The sequence below is a fragment of the Vanacampus margaritifer genome, chromosome 6, assembly GCF_051991255.1.
Source record: "Vanacampus margaritifer isolate UIUO_Vmar chromosome 6, RoL_Vmar_1.0, whole genome shotgun sequence".
Classification (NCBI taxonomy): domain Eukaryota; kingdom Metazoa; phylum Chordata; class Actinopteri; order Syngnathiformes; family Syngnathidae; genus Vanacampus; species Vanacampus margaritifer.
The window spans coordinates 9,930,979-9,947,317 of NC_135437.1; the positions used below are offsets into that span (position 1 = coordinate 9,930,979).

Below are 16,339 nucleotides of genomic sequence, written 5' to 3' on the forward strand. Positions count from 1 at the left end.
TCCCCAAAGCAGATGTCTGTGTAGCCAGGAACCAGGTGAGTCGGACTAACGTTTATCATCATCCCACATCTCATATGGGCTTTGAATAATTTGAATTTCGTAAGAAATACATATATTATGCTTCTCTGTACCCGTGCATGCGCCAAAATTTGTCAACAAGGATCCTCCTATACGTACATATACAGCTCGTAGGCAGTTAGTATAGGGCCAGGGGTAGGGCGGTGGGTGTCACAATTTTTAAACAAGTTAAAAAATAATAATAAGACAGTATGTACTGCTTTGAAGACCCCCTTTTTATTTTATCACTCAGTTCCTTAGACGGGTAGACCCCAATATTAGATTTGGCAGGCATCTTTTGTTGAATTACAGTTATAATTTAAAGAATGAAACTGGCTGAATTCAGAAAGTGTCGGGGGGGAAATGGTGCCTCATTCAAGTGATCCCCACCTCACAACATGATGGCATTACACAGGCACACCCAATATTTCCCCAGAACTGTCTAATCACAAACACAATACACACGTTCGTCACTCAAATGCAGGCACGTGCAGAGGGGGCGGTGGCTATGGGTGCCGACACTGATGCCATTTATTTATTTATCTATTTTATATATTTTTAAAAAGTTTGTGAAAGTAGTTTTGTTGCCTTTCAAAACAAAAATTCAGAAACATACTTCACATAAAACAAATTATTATGGGACGGCTGAGCGTAGCAAGCAGCACATATTACTATCCTAGAAAAAGGGGTTTATTATGGGACTGCTGAGCGTAGCAAGCAGCACATATTACTATTCCTAGAAAAAAGGGTTTATTATTATTATAGCAAATATTCTTATATTATCTTCCACCGATTTTTCCGCAAGAATGCGGCCCGTACCGTAGATCGCACCGGGACAAATGAGGTATCAAACGATGCGGCTCGATCGGACTCGGTGCGGCATTATTTTTCTAGGAATTCCCACTTACCATGGCGACGCAATACCCCAAAAACTACCCCAAAAAGTGCCATAGGAATGAATGGGAAATGGAAAGAAAAAATCACACATCAAGCACCTTTTTCCAAGACACGATGCACACGCATACGTTATCCGACCGATATGAATTTTAGCTCATTTTGTAGGAATTTTTCCCATCTTTAGCTCAGTGTCGAAATTTTTTTTAAGGAATGAAAGCTCTCCACCCTGTGCGGGTTCAAAGACAGTGAGCATTTTAACACACTCTGTTTAGAGTGGCGGGAACAAAGAAAAGTCTACTTCTATTTGGAAAAGTTTCACTTCAACTCGTCACCATGGCCACAATCTTTGCTCACTAGACATCAAATTCTCACATTTTGTAGTCACGAGTGTCTTCTTTCAGACAAACTAACTTTTAGTTGGCTAAGGTGTCATTTAGTACCTTTATTTTCACCTTAAGCAAGAGAAGTCGGACTAATTCGCCTGTCTTTTGCATGTTAATTTCAGGCGCCTTCCTCTCTTCATTTCTGATAAATCATAAGTTTTCAACCTGCTCTCATTTGGTCATTTTTTATCCGATTAAGAAAATGAGAACATGCTCGTGTTCCCCAAACCCTTGCCGTTCTAACGAGCCATTTCTTGAATCTGTATCTTCAACCGTTAAGTCGTGAGAGGCTTTTGTTCAAGGGGTGCTTCTCTCATGCAATCTCAATGGAATGTGGGGCGCGTGACGGCTCCAAGTCAAAAATGTGTGTGCGCTCTTAAAGTGACAGTGACATATTTTTAGATTATGGTTAACTTCCACATTTCTTGACCGATTCCAGTAATTTAAATTTTAAACTGTTCAGCTCATTTACATTTTTTGAAATACATTTTCAGGGACAGTGAGATACTTTTAGTTGATGTTCATTATGGTTAACTTCTACATTTCCTGACCGATTCCAGTCATTTAAATTTTAAACTGTTCAGCTCATTACCAAAGAGTCAGCAGTCCCATTCAAAATTTCCGCGGGAATTTTTCTAGTTATTATTATGTTATCCTTGATGACGTCATACTACGGGACGCACCCCGTTTTGCCAGATCGCTCGCCACTACACTTACGGTCGATAAATTGGTCTCTCCGTTTGTATTTACATAGTCTTACTCACTGTAAACAAAAGCCAAGGTCATAGAATGCAGAAAACTCAAGCAAAACCAATGCCTTTATTTTGATAGATCTTGTAGCCATGATCACAGAGTATGCTTTGTGCTAGCCTAGCTTCAATTGAAATGCAGTGACATAAGTTCTAATGAGCCTCGCAACTATGATGAAGTCTGACATTTGGGCGCAGTTACTTCTGAGGACGCGGGGAAGATGTCCCCCTCAATTTCATAAATACCACGATCCTTTCCATCCACTTTCTCCAGTAAAACTAACGTTCATCTTCCATTGGGACAGGCATGGAGCTTGTGTAGTGTGTACAGCTTCTGCTCTAACTACTGATGCGTTTAATGTACACAGAATATGTCGGAATTTGTAATACTCACTAAGAATTTTAATAAAATCTTCCTGAAAACTCCAACTTGTAGCATGTACTCAATGATAGCTGAATTGAAATATACTTTAAAATGTATGTGGAAATTGCTACATGATCTTTGTTTTTATTTTAACTAAGAGCTCATTTTGGGGGTTTTGCCGTCAGAGTAAGGTCCAAATAGGAAACAGGTAGAAGTGTGTTCAGAAATTAGGGGGACAATGAAGAACCAAATAAAAAAAGAAGAAAAAACAACAACAATCACAGCGTTTTATCAAAATCAAACATTGTAGCTTGCTGAGATGTGGCAGTTACAGTAATTGTTGGGTACAGTCCCAATAATGATATATTAACATCTACACTTGCAGAAAAATAATAAAAGGCATTTGCTCTTACCTGAATCAAGCTAAATGTAAAGTAAGGCATTTTTTATGCTACTTGCGCTATAAAAAAATCCTAATTGTGTTCCTTAAAATGTAAATTTCATATATATTTTACATAATCGTTTTTATTCAAGTAAATTTGTTGTTCATAAATGATTCTTCATACACAAATGTCAAAACGTTTTTATGGTGATTGGCATTGGCATTGCAGACAAACAACAGTTTCATTATGTTTGATTTCTTTTTTAGCCATTATTTTACAATGGTTATCCCCCCCCCCCCCCACACACACACGTACGCACACACATATCTACATAGACACCCTCTAACAATTTCCTGAGCTATTCATCTACTTTAAGCACCCCCCCCCCCCCAACCCTCCACACATGCCGGCTCCGTGGTGTCATGGTTTCAAACCCCCAAGTGGTAGTAGATAATGGGGGGTGAATTGTGTAGTGCCTGGCGATTTGATCCGTATCACGATTCAATTCGATTAATCCCGATACGAATCTATAAATTGATCATTGCTATTTTTTCTTTTACTCAAATTTAGAAAATACTAATCAGTAAACTTGTACATGTACAATGTAAGATTTGTATGAACATTTATTTATCGGAAACTTCAGGCTTATAAGCCACTGTATTTAACAAATAGGTTGCAGTCTGTTTCATGTTTGAACAGCACTGAAATAAAATATTAAGGCTTAATGTTTCATTAATATAACATTCTTTCATGCTTAAAGTGTGAACTCTAACCCAAAGTAAGACATTTTGTTGAATATTTCCACAAAAAGTGATGTTTAAAAATCTATTTGGCCTTCATATTGAATTGATTTTAGAATTGCGCACTTTAATATACCTAGTGGTAGTAGTGACTGTATTTTATATTGAGCTACAGAGGCTTTTAGATTTTTGCTAATCACTGTGCTAATATTTTGCAAAAAAAAATGTTAACTGTAATATATATATTTAATAACTACAGCGTACACTCGGGATTTCCTTTTATGGTAATGTCCTGTAAAGAGGGGGTGTGGTTGGAATGGGACGTCATCATTTCGCGCCAGACACCCGGAAGCGTAGCTCGTTTGTGAGTAGGTTAGCGGTGTTTACGAGTCATTTTTATGAGTAACTTTAAATCAGTTGTCATATACCCAACGCCGAATTGTGCGGAGCAACTTTAAGATGAGCGAGACAGAAAATGAGAAGGTAACAATGGAACACGTAACTGCAGACGCATTTGTTCGATTAGCATTGTGACCGTGAGCTCTTGTTGAATTTTTTGACCATTCGTTATTTTTCTTCAGGGTCCTGCAGCTCTGAGGGAAGAGGGGAACAACCTTTTCAAGGCCGGGGACTTGCAAAGTGCTGTGTGTTGTTACACCAGAGCACTGAAGCTGAGTGACAACAGTCAAGAAAGCGCTGTACTTTACCGCAACCGCTCTGCATGCTACTTGAAACTAGAGGACTATAACAAGGCAGAGGCGGATGCCTCCAAATGTAATATATTCTTTCTTGTGCATGGTGTAATATCTATCCATCTATCTATATATATATAATTATTGTTTTTTAAATATGATTATACTTTATGCAAAATGTATTGGAAACGTCTTTCTTAAAATACACCTAATCTGAAACCCGATTCAAACTTTGGGTAATTCAATGTGATTCAATGTGTTTCTTGTAGCTCGGCAATGTAAACACCCTAGTTAAAACAAAAAAAAAGTTTTTTTTTTTTTTACTACAGTAATTAAATTTTACGCTATTTGTAATTATTGCATTTATGTATTGCTCTATGTGCATGTCTCTTGGCTATCAAAAAGTCAGGATAATTGTCTTTGTAAACTAAGGCAGGTTTTAATATCCAGTACAGTAAGTACAGTTCTGTTACTGGATTGCATTACATTTTGCAGGTGAACATAATCTTATGGCCAGTGTGTGTATGTGTACAATTCACTTTTAGTATTTTTCGTTTATTTGTGCTTTAGCTCTTGATGCTGACCCAAGTGATGTGAAAGCCAGGTTTCGGAGGGCTCAGGCTTTCCAGAAACTTGGACGTCTTGACCAGGCGTTCGTGGATGCACAGAGGTGTGCCCAGCTTGAGCCCAAAAACAAAGCCTTCCAAGATCTCCTCAGACAGCTGGGGGCAAATATCCAGCAGAAGGTGATGTAATGCACGTGATTATTTTGTGATCTTCAAAAAAAAAAGAAGAAGAAAGAGTGCTTTTAAAAAAATCTTATCTTTGTAGTCGCTTCAGTCAAACTCGACAGATGCGCGTGTGCGACAGATGTTCTCACTTCTTGTTGCTACATCTGTGAACGATTCTGACAGACAAAAGGTATGTTTGCCCTCACAGGCAAGAACGCACAAAAGATAATGATTTTTTTCTTCTTCTCGTGGTGTAGTTCTGCCCAAATAATGTTGTCAACTGATTTCAGGCTGCACAGAATCTAGTGGTGTTATCTCGAGAAGACGCAGGAGCTGAGCAGATCTTCCGTAATGATGGTGTGAGGCTGATTGACCAACTTCTTCATTCAAAGCAGGAGGATGTTGTCCTTTCTGCTCTGAGGACGCTGGTTGGCTTGTGTACAGAACATCAGTCCAGAGTAAGTCAAACATTTTGCATCCATTCCTAGTGGACTTTGGTGAAGAGTTGGGTCAAACCTTGGACTTACAATCATGCCAATGGACATATGACTCCAGTTAATTTAAGAAGCATGATTTTGGAATGCGCGTGAAAGCCAGAATACCCAGAGAAAACAAACACAGGAAGAACACGTGCAAGCTCCACCCAGGGGGGTCTATGCTGAGATTTAAACGCAGAACCTCTTGACTCTGAGGCAGTTATGCTAATGACCACTAATTTACCATGCTCTCCTCCCAGCAAGTTATACTGTTTTTTTTTGCAAGTATTATACTAAACTTTTACAATATTTTTTACCAACAGTTCATACACTACATACATTAGATCAATTACCCCAATATTTGAAACGTCTTGTCCAACTTGCAATTTCAACTGCATTAGGAAATCCAGAAAAACCTACAGTCCATTGCTGTTGGCTATGTCCATGATGGTGTACTTCTATTTTGTGGACTTATAATGAATTAACATTATTTATCCACATTATTCAAAGACAATGGCCATCTACCTTATACCACAGGGTTTTGCCTTTTTGTTCTTAATGCTGGAATGTATGGTTTTATTCTTAGACTATGGCAATAGTGAATGAGCTGGGCATGGAGCAACTGTGTGCAGTAATGGGATCAGGAGACTCGGCTGTTTCTCTGGCCACCTGCCACCTGCTGCAGGTGATGTTTGAGGCGCTAACAGAGGGCATGAAGAGAGAGATCAGGGGAAAGGAAGAAGCCATACTTCCTGGTGAGGTTACTTTGGACTCCAGTCATTTTTTTTGTTTCATTAAATGCTTGTTTCTCTTGATTGTTGGAATTTGACTTGAAATTTTAAAGAAAACGTGAGAACTCAAACAGGAATACAGAAAATTGTTACTTAAACAATACCTGCATAATATTTAAACTTTTTATAAATATAAAAGACAGTATTGGTGAGGTGCCTTCTCTCAGGTATGTTCAGTGTTTGTTGGCTGTATTGATTTTAAAACAGAACCATCCAAAGAGCTTCGCTCAATGTTGCGTCACCTCTTGGAGATGTTGCCGGCATCAAATGTGTCAGGACCTGGCAGAGACAACGCCATCAACCTTCTAGTCAAACAAGTACCCCGCAAGTCCTTAAAGAACCCAGACAACTCCCTGACACTATGGGTGATAGACCAGGGTATGTCCGTATCTAAAAGTATTTTATTTCTATTAAGAATCACATTTAACAATTATGAGTCTAGTTGCTTTAATAAGAGATGAGGAAATGGGTGTGCATGCTTGCCATTAGAAAATGAAGGCAATTGGTATTTTGTAGTGCCATGTCTTTACGCAGTTCAATTAATTCCTCTTGCAGGCCTGAAGAAGATTTTGGAGGTGGCTGCATCAGTGCCTGAGCTCTCAGAAGGGCCAACACTCACAGAGAACTCCCACATGAGCTGCTCAGTCTTGCTTAGCAAGCTTTATGATGATCTTCAAAGTGACAAGGAGAGGGAGAACTTTAACAAACTGTGTGAAGACTACGTTCAGTGAGTTGGTCACCCAAGTTTCGCAAAATGATTCCAACTCTGTGACTAAATAGCAAAGAAAATTGCTCTCCCTTTAACTATTGCTGTTTCTATTTTTATTTAGACAACACTTTAACCAAACGGGCCTTGAAGCCAAGCTGCGAGCCATCCAGACCGTATCTGTGCTCCTCCAAGGGCCAAGTGACGTTGGCAACCGAACCTTGGAGATGTCAGGAATGATGAATGCAGTTATAGCCTTGTGTGCCTCAGAAGATGTAATCTACCAGCAGGTGGCAGTAGAGGCTGTTATTCATGCAGCAGGTAAAGCAAAGAGGGCTTCATTGATCACAGCCAAAGGCGTAGCGCTTCTCAAGGACCTCTACAAGAAAAGTGAGAATGACAGGATACGTGTGAGAGCCCTGGTGGTAAGAAAGCTTTCGTAGATGTGAGCGTCCATAAATGAAGAACGGAACTATCATTGGTCTCTGGTGGTTATTCAGGGGTTGTGCAAGCTTGGATCAGCAGGAGGGACCGATTTCAGCATGAAGCAGTTTGCAGAAGGATCAACACTAAAGCTATCCAAACAATGCCGGAAGTATGTATGACTGCTTAATTTTCCAACTGAATACAATTTAGGACTAAGTTGTTGTTGGGGGGGGCAGATAAGTGGTGGTTGATGGATACTTCCCTGTTAGGTGGCTTTGTAATGAGTCTCTGCCCCCTACATCCCGTCGGTGGTCCGTGGAAGGTCTTGCCTATCTCACCTTTGATGCTGATGTGAAAGAGGACTTGGTCGAACACAAGAATGCTCTTCAGGCCATGTTTGAATTGGCAAAGGTTTGAGTGAGACATGTTTTTAGTATCTGAATTTACTATACAATAGTTTTTTGTGTAGTACGTGAAACTACAATCAGTATACTACACATACCAAGCCTTTTTTTTCTTCTTGCAGTCTGAGGACAAAACAGTGCTCTTTGCTGTAGGCTCCACTCTGGTGAATTGCACCAACAGCTATGAGGTGGAAAAGCCTGACCCTCAGATGGTGGAGCTGGCTAAGTATGCAAAGCAGCATGTGCCAGAGGAACACCCAAAGGTATGCCAATACCCTTTTTAAAATGGTTATCCGTATCCGCTTCTATTCCTGAAATATCTGTTAAGATGGCTAGATCCAACGCTTTAACTGTGTATTATTACATCAGCCTTATCCTGTAAAACAAGATAATGTGAAACATATCTGATCTGTCAGGATGCAGCTTCCTATGTAGAGAAGAGGCTAATAAGATTGCTGGAGGCTGGAGTGGTTTCTGCGTTAGTGTGCATGGTCAAACATGAGAGTCCGGCTCTCACAGAAGCTTGTAGAGAATGTATTGCCAGGTATGAAGTTAGTCTGAGTCTTTTTTTATTATTTATTATTATTTTTTTTAAATCTTTGTGCCACCCATCTGTACATTTACTCAGTCTGTTTTTCCATGTTTCATGAAAGGGTGTTCTTGGCTTTGGTGGAGCGACAGGAAGACAGAGGCACTGTAGTGGCACATGGTGGGGGAAAGGTACGTTACACTGATAATCTTATTTGACCCCTACCTGAGGGTTAATGTATTGTATGTTGATTGTTTTCCGAAATAGGCTCTCATCCCACTTGCATCTGATAACACTGAAGTAGGAAAAGTGAAAGCAGCACAAGCACTTTCCAAAATAACCATCACATCCAATCCAGAGATTGCCTTTCCCGGAGAAAGGGTAAAAAAAAAAAATTGACTAATGTACTCTGCTTTTAAAACTACATTTGGTGTTAAAGTAATCTTGTGTTGCTATTTCAGATTTATGAGGTTGTGCGCCCCTTTGTCAGCCTCTTAAATCTTCATTGCACCCTGCTACAGAACTTTGAGGCACTCATGGCTTTGACGAACCTGGCCGGAATCAGTGAGAGACTCAGGTTGGCCACTAGGGAGAAGACTCTCCTAAGAAAGTCACATGAAATGGGAAAAAAAAATCCTCTTGTCTACAAATCTATATCGTCCTGTGTGTGTGTTTTTAAGACAAAAAAGAAAAAACACAGGGTCACATGAAATGGTTTCTCCTACAGATAATCCAGCCGCTGTTTTTTTTTAGTAGCACACAAAAGTGAAATATATACATAATGTATACGTTCTCACGGTAATCTCGCTCTTTTTACCTAAAAATTGTCACTAAAGGGAGCTCTGCTATGTAAGTAAAGTACAAGTAGATGTTACCAGTACCACCAAGTTCGGAAGCCTGTATTAAATAATGTACCGTTTTAGGCCCTTTTTCTTCTCATTAATTTCTAAATACGTATACATTATATCAACTATGTATGGTCGTAACTTTTCCTCAAATGTAGTAATTACACAAAGTCTGATATGGGTTTGTGTTGCTGATTTTGTTGTTCACAGACAAAAGATAATAAAAGAGAAAGCTGTGCCAAAAATTGAAGGCTACATGTTTGAAGAGCACGACCTGGTCCGAGCAGCTGCCACAGAGTGCATGTGTAACCTTATCCTAAGCACAGAGGTTTGGCATACAATCCGTGACGCAGAGGCACGTTCTGAAAGCTGAACTGGAAATCCTAACGGCGAGTTTGCCCTGATGTGTACGGTCAGGTGCAAGAGCTGTACCTTGCCACTGGTAATGATCGCCTGAAGCTGCTTGTCCTCTACTGTGGCGAGGAGGACGAAAGGCTTCGAAGAGCTGCTGCAGGAACACTGGCCATGCTGACTGCCGAGCAGCCTGAGATTTGCGCTCGTATCACCACAACCGTGAGTCCCTCATCTCTACCTGCTCGTTGCACTCAAAATTGCTGCTCTCATGATTCCTGTTTTTTTCAGACCACCCACTGGCTGGAGATCCTGCAGGCACTGCTGCTCAGTGAAATATCCGACTTGCGCCATCGTGGAGCAGTCATCGTTTGTAACATGATTCAAGCCGAGAAGTGTCTGGCAGAGACACTTATTGAGAGTGAAATCCTGGAGATTCTGTCTGTCTTGACAAAGGGAGGACAGGGCAAACCAGAACCAGTCTCAAAGGTAGCTCAGAACTGTCTGGATAAGGCAATGGAGTATGGCATCATCATGAGTAGAGAGGGAAAGGAAAGACTGGAAGTAACTAAAGCCTGAACCACCTCCACTGTGTGAATCTGCATCCTATCAGAGCAATATCCAGCACCTAAACACTTAAGCCATTTCAACTGTGCTGGTCTTCAGTTTTGTATGAATTACAAAGCTCCTTAAAGACCAGAATATTCCTAAATTTAGTCAAAGAAATGACCCCCCCCCCATTTTTTTCACAGCTTTTATACAAGTTTCATTTGTAATAAATACTCTGTATTTATCACTCTATCACAAATATGTTTATGTATGTTGATATATACAATGCATAAAAAAATAATCATGTTTCACTTTTCATACTTGCTTTTCTACACTATTTGAAAATTGTTCATCGTTTGATCGCGTGTGTGTGTTCAGGTGCTGTAATGCACATTGCACAATAAAATGAAGCACTACCACTTTAAGGAATGACTTTGTGAATGCGCATGCGCAATACCGGTCACTTTTGCTGAAAGTCTGCCCTGCACTGTTCCACAGTCCTGGCACAGTAACCTCAGCGGTTCTAATGCGCTGGTTCGGGTTCGGCTTTAACGCCTTTGGACAGATACGTGTAGGAGAACGTGTTGTTGATAAAAACGACACCGCCGAAAGTGTTAAAGTGACAACGCCAGTAGAGTTGAAGTGTCATGTTGACGAAAGCTGCGGTTCGAAAATAAATGGACTCCGAGCGAGTTGGAGTCGAAGAGTAACCCTTCACTCGAATGGTGAGTTAAAGATCAAACGTGTCATTTGATTGTAAATGCAGTATCACAATCTCCGAATAATGACTTAATCTCGCTATGTTGCTAGGTGCCCGCTGTTTGTGCTTTACAGGTTTCAACGCTGCCAGTGGGATTTGTGAGATAGGGTGCACGGACGCCATTGTCGGGGAGTCTTTCTTAATCCTCGCCTTTACAGACAGAGTTGAGTCATGGGACCTAGACAACGAGAAGAAGATCCCAGTATGGAGCATGGAAGTCAAAACTGCACCCGATGGCGCTGCAGGTAACAGCTACTTTACTGTACGGTCAGGGGGGCGTTTAAATGAAGACGCTATTTGCCACAGCGCCACCCTCTGGACTGCCTTGGGTGTTTGGCCCAACGTTGCAAAAATCTTCACTGAAATCCCATTTGTTGGTTTCCAGGTACGCCACTGAATCTGCCATTAATCTCTGATGGTTACATTGCCACAAAACCTCCCTTCTACCGGCCAATATCTCCGCACCTGAAGGCCACCAGGCTGGCACTGGGTGCAGAGCACAGCGTTCTCCTCAGTGCATCTGGAGCTGTGTATACCTGGGGACTGGGCAGGTATCACTCACACACCTGTCAGTTTTGATCATCTAGAACAGTGTTTCTAAGCCTCTATTGAGTCTAGGTATATATTTTACTTAACAAATAACAAGTGGATACACAAAATAATTATGTACTTTACTGGCAAAATTAGATGAACAAAGCTACCTTATTTGTACTAAGGATAACATTTTTGACCAATGAAATGAAATCAGGTAATTTCCCAGAGCACACCTTGTGAGCTTTTTCTGCAATTAGGTTTGGAATTACTGATCTCAAGCAGCCATTGATTCCCAGTGACACTTGATTTGTCCAAAAATTGCAATGTATGTGCTGCAGAGGGTACACGATTAACCTGTTCATCCACCATTTCATGTCATTAGTTTTTTTCCCTGCATGTACCTGTAAAATGTTCCTTGCCCCAATAAAGGTTAGGTATCCCTGATCTCCATAACACATTCATTACAGTATATATATGTATATTTTTTTAATCATTCTTTTTTTTTTTCCCCTCAGTCACGGTCAGTTAGGACACAGTGGTCTCTCATCCGAAGAGCATCCCAGGGTAGTGGAGGCGCTTTGGGGCATGACCATGAGCTGCGTGGCTACAGGAGGCTGGCACACTGTTTGTGTTAGTGGTAAGATGATCTCATAATGAAGTCAGTGTCATTTTAAATGTCTCAAATTCTATGGCAACTTTGTTTGTTCTCTTTAAATATTTTATTATGTGGAGCACATTGGGAAAAAGTTCCCCACGGGGAAAATAAAAGTATATCGTATCGTATCGTACATTGAGGTACCTTGTGTATGAAATGCACATATATACATAAAGCTGACTTGCTTCATCTGCTATGCATATAAATGGTATACCAATGTATTGACAGATGGGGGTGACTTGTATGTGTGGGGCTGGAATGAGAATGGCCAGCTTGGTCTTCCCTCACGGGCTGCGAAGGCACAGAAACATCAAAATAGTCAGACAATAGCAGGTTGGTCAACTACTTAACAAGACTATTTGAATGTGATTTTTTTTTTTTCGTGCTTACTATATCTTAGCAACATGGAAAATATTCTGGGCTACTATACATACACGAGAAGCCAAAGGAACAATAACTTAAAATACTGAATATTTATTATATTATGTCATCCATTCTATTGAGTGTTGGGGTGATGTCCTAGGTTTTCAGCTGCTGTTTACTTGTTGCATGCGTGAGATTCAACATGTATCATGAAAAATATCAACAGCAGGTACCTATTGAAGAATTCATACCTGTATTACAATGACTGTGGTTATATGTGAGTCGTTGACAATACAGTTGGATAAAAAGAATCCAAATGAAGCTAGGTTTACCATCTATTGATCTTTCAACTGTTATGTTACAGACATGTCTTCCTATAAAGACACGCCGGAGGGAGAGCTGGACAAAGAAGTGTTTATTTCCATCCAGGCATTCCCAGCACTAGTGGATGTCACTCCATCGTGTGACATTAAGACAGTTGGCTGTGGCTCTCGACATACAGCTGCAGTGACATGTAAGAAATCTCACTTCCACATGTCCACATCAAATTGTTATTGGAAAGTTTTGTTTTCATTAGGCTGACCACAATTTGTTTTAACAAGTAATAATCCAACTTTTTAATTTATGTCTGTTCACAGTTCGAGCAATGCAGTGCACCTTGCGAATTTTGAACTAAATCAAATAGGAGTCGATTTTAATTGCAAAATGTTTGTGCACAGACCTCTCTTTAAAATAGTCACAAGTAACAAAAATATTAAATTATCAAACTTGTACACACACACACGTTTTTGTTTTTTTTACACATCGCATTGGGTCCCCAGAAGAGCTGACGAGAAGAGTGTGTCAGATTTGAACTAACGTTTTCAATGTGATCTTTCTCATTTTAGCCACAGGTGACCTCTACACCTGGGGTTGGGGTGAGTTTGAGTCAAACTCTTTATATACGCATCAACTGAAATGTACATTTAAATTCACAAAAGAGGCAACTTCCTTGTCCCCCCCCCCCCCTCCTCCTCTCAGGCCAATACGGACAGCTTGGATACGAGACATCCTATTCAGATGAGCCGCGTCGTGTGGAGTTCTTCAGGGAACAACAGATGCGAGTTGTCGATGTGACATGTGGGCCGTGGAATACTTTTGCTGCTGCAGTCAAGGAGGAAGTAGCTGCCACTTAAATTCTTCCTCATACATAGACTTTGCACTATATCAAACAAACTGATAACTTTAAGGCTTGAATTACAAGTATTCAGTATATGCTCAATAAAAAGCTTGGAAATGATGGATTTTGTAAAACATTTTATATGGAAATATAAAGAGAGATTTAAAAATCACAAATGTGTGATATACATATAAGAGTAAAGTCAGTAAAGTCTATAGATAATTTACAGCAAATAACTATATAACTGATTATAAACAATAATAAATGTGGGTGGTGAACTTCTGTCTTCACAGCACAATCTTGAAGGAACTGTGGATAAGTTTTTGGAAATAAGTAAACCGTTTAGACAAACATTTATAATTAGATTATTGTGCTCACCTGACAAAATCCGGTGACCTTGAAATAACGTGCTGAAACTCAGAGAGGTTCACGGTCCCATCCTTGTCAATGTCTGACTCATCAAGAATCTAAATCGCATCCAGTAGAAACTACAATATTATTACACATGTCTATGTTATTTTATCTTTATTGCGGGATGTCACTCACGTTATTGATGAGTTGTCTCATCTCCTCAGTGGTTAGTCTTGTGTCGTCAGTCTCTCCAGTCAGGCAGTTGACAAGTTTCTCCAGATCACCGCAGTCAAGAGTTCCATCATCATCAAAGTCTAAACATGAAAAAATAGCATTAAATATAATGTTTGTGGTTTGTGTGAACCAATCACGTGCGAACTTTTACCAAATATACGGAAGGCGTAGTGGGACTTGATTTCCAGTGTAGCTGAGTCACTGAAGGCACTCAAAAGATCCAGGAAGTCCTCAAAAGTGAGGCTTCCATCTTTCACTTCAGATGTTGAAAACACGTGGCAGATTCTCGTTCTAAAGGGGTTGGACTGGAACAGCAATAAGTACAAGGGTCATTGCAGTTTAGTAAAAACTGGGGCACTTACTTCTAACCATATGAAACAAACGCTTTTCGCTATAATGAGTGTTTGAAGCTTTTTACCTTAAGTTCTGGAAGGGTGAGGACCTTCTCCATGGGCACCCTGGCATTTGGAAGGTCTTTCTCATCTTTCGAGAGTAGCTCTGTGAATCTTTTATGTGCCCTGGTAATACGTCATACCATAATATTGTGTTACATAAGGAATGTCGTATGAATTTTGCCAGCGTGTAGTATATATACAGTATATGGGCACTTACAGAAGAATTTCTTGTTTTGTTAAAAACGTCAGCTCCTAGAAGCAAAATGACAGTCACCACAACAACAACAAAAACTTTGGAAATTATGCATTACACGGCGATAACAACATGTTACTTTCCAACAAGCAAGAGAACGTCAGATTCAGAAGTATGAGATGCCACTGTTGGTTCAAATTCAAAATTGGGCTATACACTAATATAGCTTAAGTTGGCTAACGTCGCTGTGTGGAACAAGTGTCAGGCAGTCAAGCGTCGATACCATTTAACGTTAGCCAGGACGGTGTCGTCGTCGTTGTTTCTTTAGGATTCTAATATGTGGCCACTTACTTGGTATTCTGAAAGCAAATCCTTTCCAAGTTGACTCGCCGTTGTCCCCATCTTGTACTGTACTTCAAAACGGTAAACTTTTCTCTTGTAAACAGTGGTGCCACTTTACTTCCGGTGTTGTCGTTTCCACCCTCGGCTTAACCCTTTCATGCTTGAGAGGCTACAAATGCAGCTGCTAGCTGGAGTCCAACAGGTGGGCAATGTATACAATAAGCTAATATGCTCAATAAAGTCTCAAAGGGCATTTCTAGGGATTGTGAGCAATAGAAGCTGTCAGCCTTATTATTATTATTATGGGACTGCTGAGCGTATTTATTATTTATTATTCATTATTTTTAGACCGGAACGGTTTGCTTGAGGCTGAGATTTGTTCCCAATGTTCCATTAATCTTATATCGTTGTAACATTATATTAATAAATTTGTAATTATAAAATGAAAAATTATGAGAACCAAGTCGCGTTTAACCAGAAAAAAAAAACGTGTCATCTTACAACGTGACGCCTTAGTTTTTCCCTTACAGGAATGACAAAAGTCATAACGAACATTTCTGCTATTTCCACATTGCAACGCTTCATTTCCATGGGGTTTTGTATTGCTTTTGCTTGTGGCTAGCATACAAACTAGACATATTGTTATAATGACTGTGTTAACCAGGACAAAAAATAATTTTGTTGTTTACATTTTCCTCAAACGTTTTGAGGGCAGAACTTGGACACTCAGAGTGGGACAAATTCGACTTAAATCCCTTCTCGAATGCAGCATAAAACCGCCATTGCATTTTGATTTATGACGTAATTTAAACAAAGTATGATGTGCAAAATATGATGGGAACAGTTTGGCTTTAGCCACACAGGTACTTCTACTCAACAGGTGGAGCCATGAGTAGACGCACCTGTGGATAAAGCCAATACTTTCTTGACATTGATTCCCCATCCCTGATCATAAACAGTAGCAATTGGTGAGGAGTTCAGGCCAGATGTGTGACATTTGCTCATAATAATAATTATTAACTCATTCACTGCCATTGACGGCTATAGATGTCAAAAATTCATTTGAACTATTTCTACTAGTTTAACTTTTTTGTTAACAAGAGTTTGAAAACCTAGGGGAAAAAAATTGTACATTTAGAACAGATATAAAAAATTCTATTAATCGTGAGTTAACTATTGAAGTCATACAATTGATTCCAATTTTAAAAAAAATTATTGCCTGACACGATTTAAAAAAAGAAAAGATAAACAAAAATGAGGGGCGTCAGACGATTAAAATT

The 16,339-nt window shown here is 39.8% G+C and overlaps 3 protein-coding genes across 5 annotated transcripts; 2 read left to right on the forward strand and 1 right to left on the reverse strand.

Moving 5' to 3' along the window:
• The first annotated feature begins 3,897 nt into the window (after nucleotides 1–3,897).
• On the forward strand, nucleotides 3,898–10,492 carry unc45a (unc-45 myosin chaperone A). The gene is made up of 19 exons (XM_077567177.1): nucleotides 3,898–4,056; nucleotides 4,155–4,347; nucleotides 4,836–5,011; nucleotides 5,097–5,186; nucleotides 5,287–5,454; nucleotides 6,059–6,227; nucleotides 6,471–6,641; nucleotides 6,819–6,990; nucleotides 7,094–7,394; nucleotides 7,470–7,564; nucleotides 7,665–7,806; nucleotides 7,922–8,062; nucleotides 8,216–8,343; nucleotides 8,453–8,519; nucleotides 8,596–8,709; nucleotides 8,790–8,905; nucleotides 9,384–9,501; nucleotides 9,591–9,746; nucleotides 9,816–10,492. The coding sequence occupies exons 1-19, from the start codon at nucleotides 4,033–4,035 to the stop codon at nucleotides 10,101–10,103; spliced, it is 2,829 nt and encodes a 942-aa protein (XP_077423303.1). The 5' UTR covers nucleotides 3,898–4,032; the 3' UTR covers nucleotides 10,104–10,492.
• Nucleotides 10,493–10,521: 29 nt separating this feature from the next.
• rccd1 (RCC1 domain containing 1) lies at nucleotides 10,522–13,664 on the forward strand. 2 transcript variants are annotated; one of them, XM_077567182.1, is made up of 8 exons: nucleotides 10,522–10,798; nucleotides 10,884–11,078; nucleotides 11,219–11,384; nucleotides 11,883–12,004; nucleotides 12,251–12,355; nucleotides 12,750–12,899; nucleotides 13,273–13,302; nucleotides 13,406–13,664. In XM_077567182.1, exons 1-8 carry the CDS (start codon nucleotides 10,600–10,602, stop codon nucleotides 13,558–13,560), a joined length of 1,122 nt encoding a protein of 373 aa, XP_077423308.1. In that variant the 5' UTR covers nucleotides 10,522–10,599; the 3' UTR covers nucleotides 13,561–13,664. The 2 variants fall into 2 exon arrangements, with proteins under 2 accessions (XP_077423308.1, XP_077423310.1); XM_077567184.1 differs by having other exon boundaries at nucleotides 12,768–12,899.
• cib1 (calcium and integrin binding 1 (calmyrin)) lies at nucleotides 12,069–15,216 on the reverse strand. 2 transcript variants are annotated; one of them, XM_077567187.1, is made up of 7 exons: nucleotides 15,069–15,216; nucleotides 14,742–14,776; nucleotides 14,548–14,647; nucleotides 14,281–14,434; nucleotides 14,091–14,209; nucleotides 13,923–14,011; nucleotides 12,069–12,313 (listed from the first exon to the last, which is right to left on the reverse strand). In XM_077567187.1, the coding sequence occupies exons 1-7, from the start codon at nucleotides 15,117–15,119 to the stop codon at nucleotides 12,307–12,309; spliced, it is 555 nt and encodes a 184-aa protein (XP_077423313.1). In that variant the 5' UTR covers nucleotides 15,120–15,216; the 3' UTR covers nucleotides 12,069–12,306. The 2 variants fall into 2 exon arrangements, with proteins under 2 accessions (XP_077423313.1, XP_077423312.1); XM_077567186.1 differs by lacking the exon at nucleotides 12,069–12,313 and adding an exon at nucleotides 13,665–13,853.
• Between the last annotated feature and the right edge of the window lie 1,123 nt (nucleotides 15,217–16,339).

Bases quoted from the DNA above. Each gene is read 5' to 3' on its own strand.
- unc45a (XM_077567177.1), top strand. From the start codon at position 4,033: ATGAGCGAGACAGAAAATGAGAAG. The intron at 6,228-6,470 runs GTGAGGTTACTT...ATTTTAAAACAG, and splicing joins GGAAGAAGCCATACTTCCTG to AACCATCCAAAGAGCTTCGC. The intron at 8,520-8,595 runs GTACGTTACACT...TTTCCGAAATAG, and splicing joins TGGCACATGGTGGGGGAAAG to GCTCTCATCCCACTTGCATC.
- rccd1 (XM_077567182.1), top strand. From the start codon at position 10,600: ATGCGCTGGTTCGGGTTCGGCTTTAACGCCTTTGGACAGATACGTGTA. The intron at 11,079-11,218 runs GTAACAGCTACT...GTTGGTTTCCAG, and splicing joins TGCACCCGATGGCGCTGCAG to GTACGCCACTGAATCTGCCA. The intron at 12,356-12,749 runs GTTGGTCAACTA...GTTATGTTACAG, and splicing joins AAATAGTCAGACAATAGCAG to ACATGTCTTCCTATAAAGAC.
- cib1 (XM_077567186.1), bottom strand. From the start codon at position 15,119: ATGGGGACAACGGCGAGTCAACTTGGAAAGGATTTGCTTTCAGAATAC. The intron at 14,648-14,741 runs GTAAGTGCCCAT...ACGTATTACCAG, and splicing joins ACAAAACAAGAAATTCTTCT to GGCACATAAAAGATTCACAG. The intron at 14,435-14,547 runs GTAAAAAGCTTC...TTGCTGTTCCAG, and splicing joins TCACCCTTCCAGAACTTAAG to TCCAACCCCTTTAGAACGAG.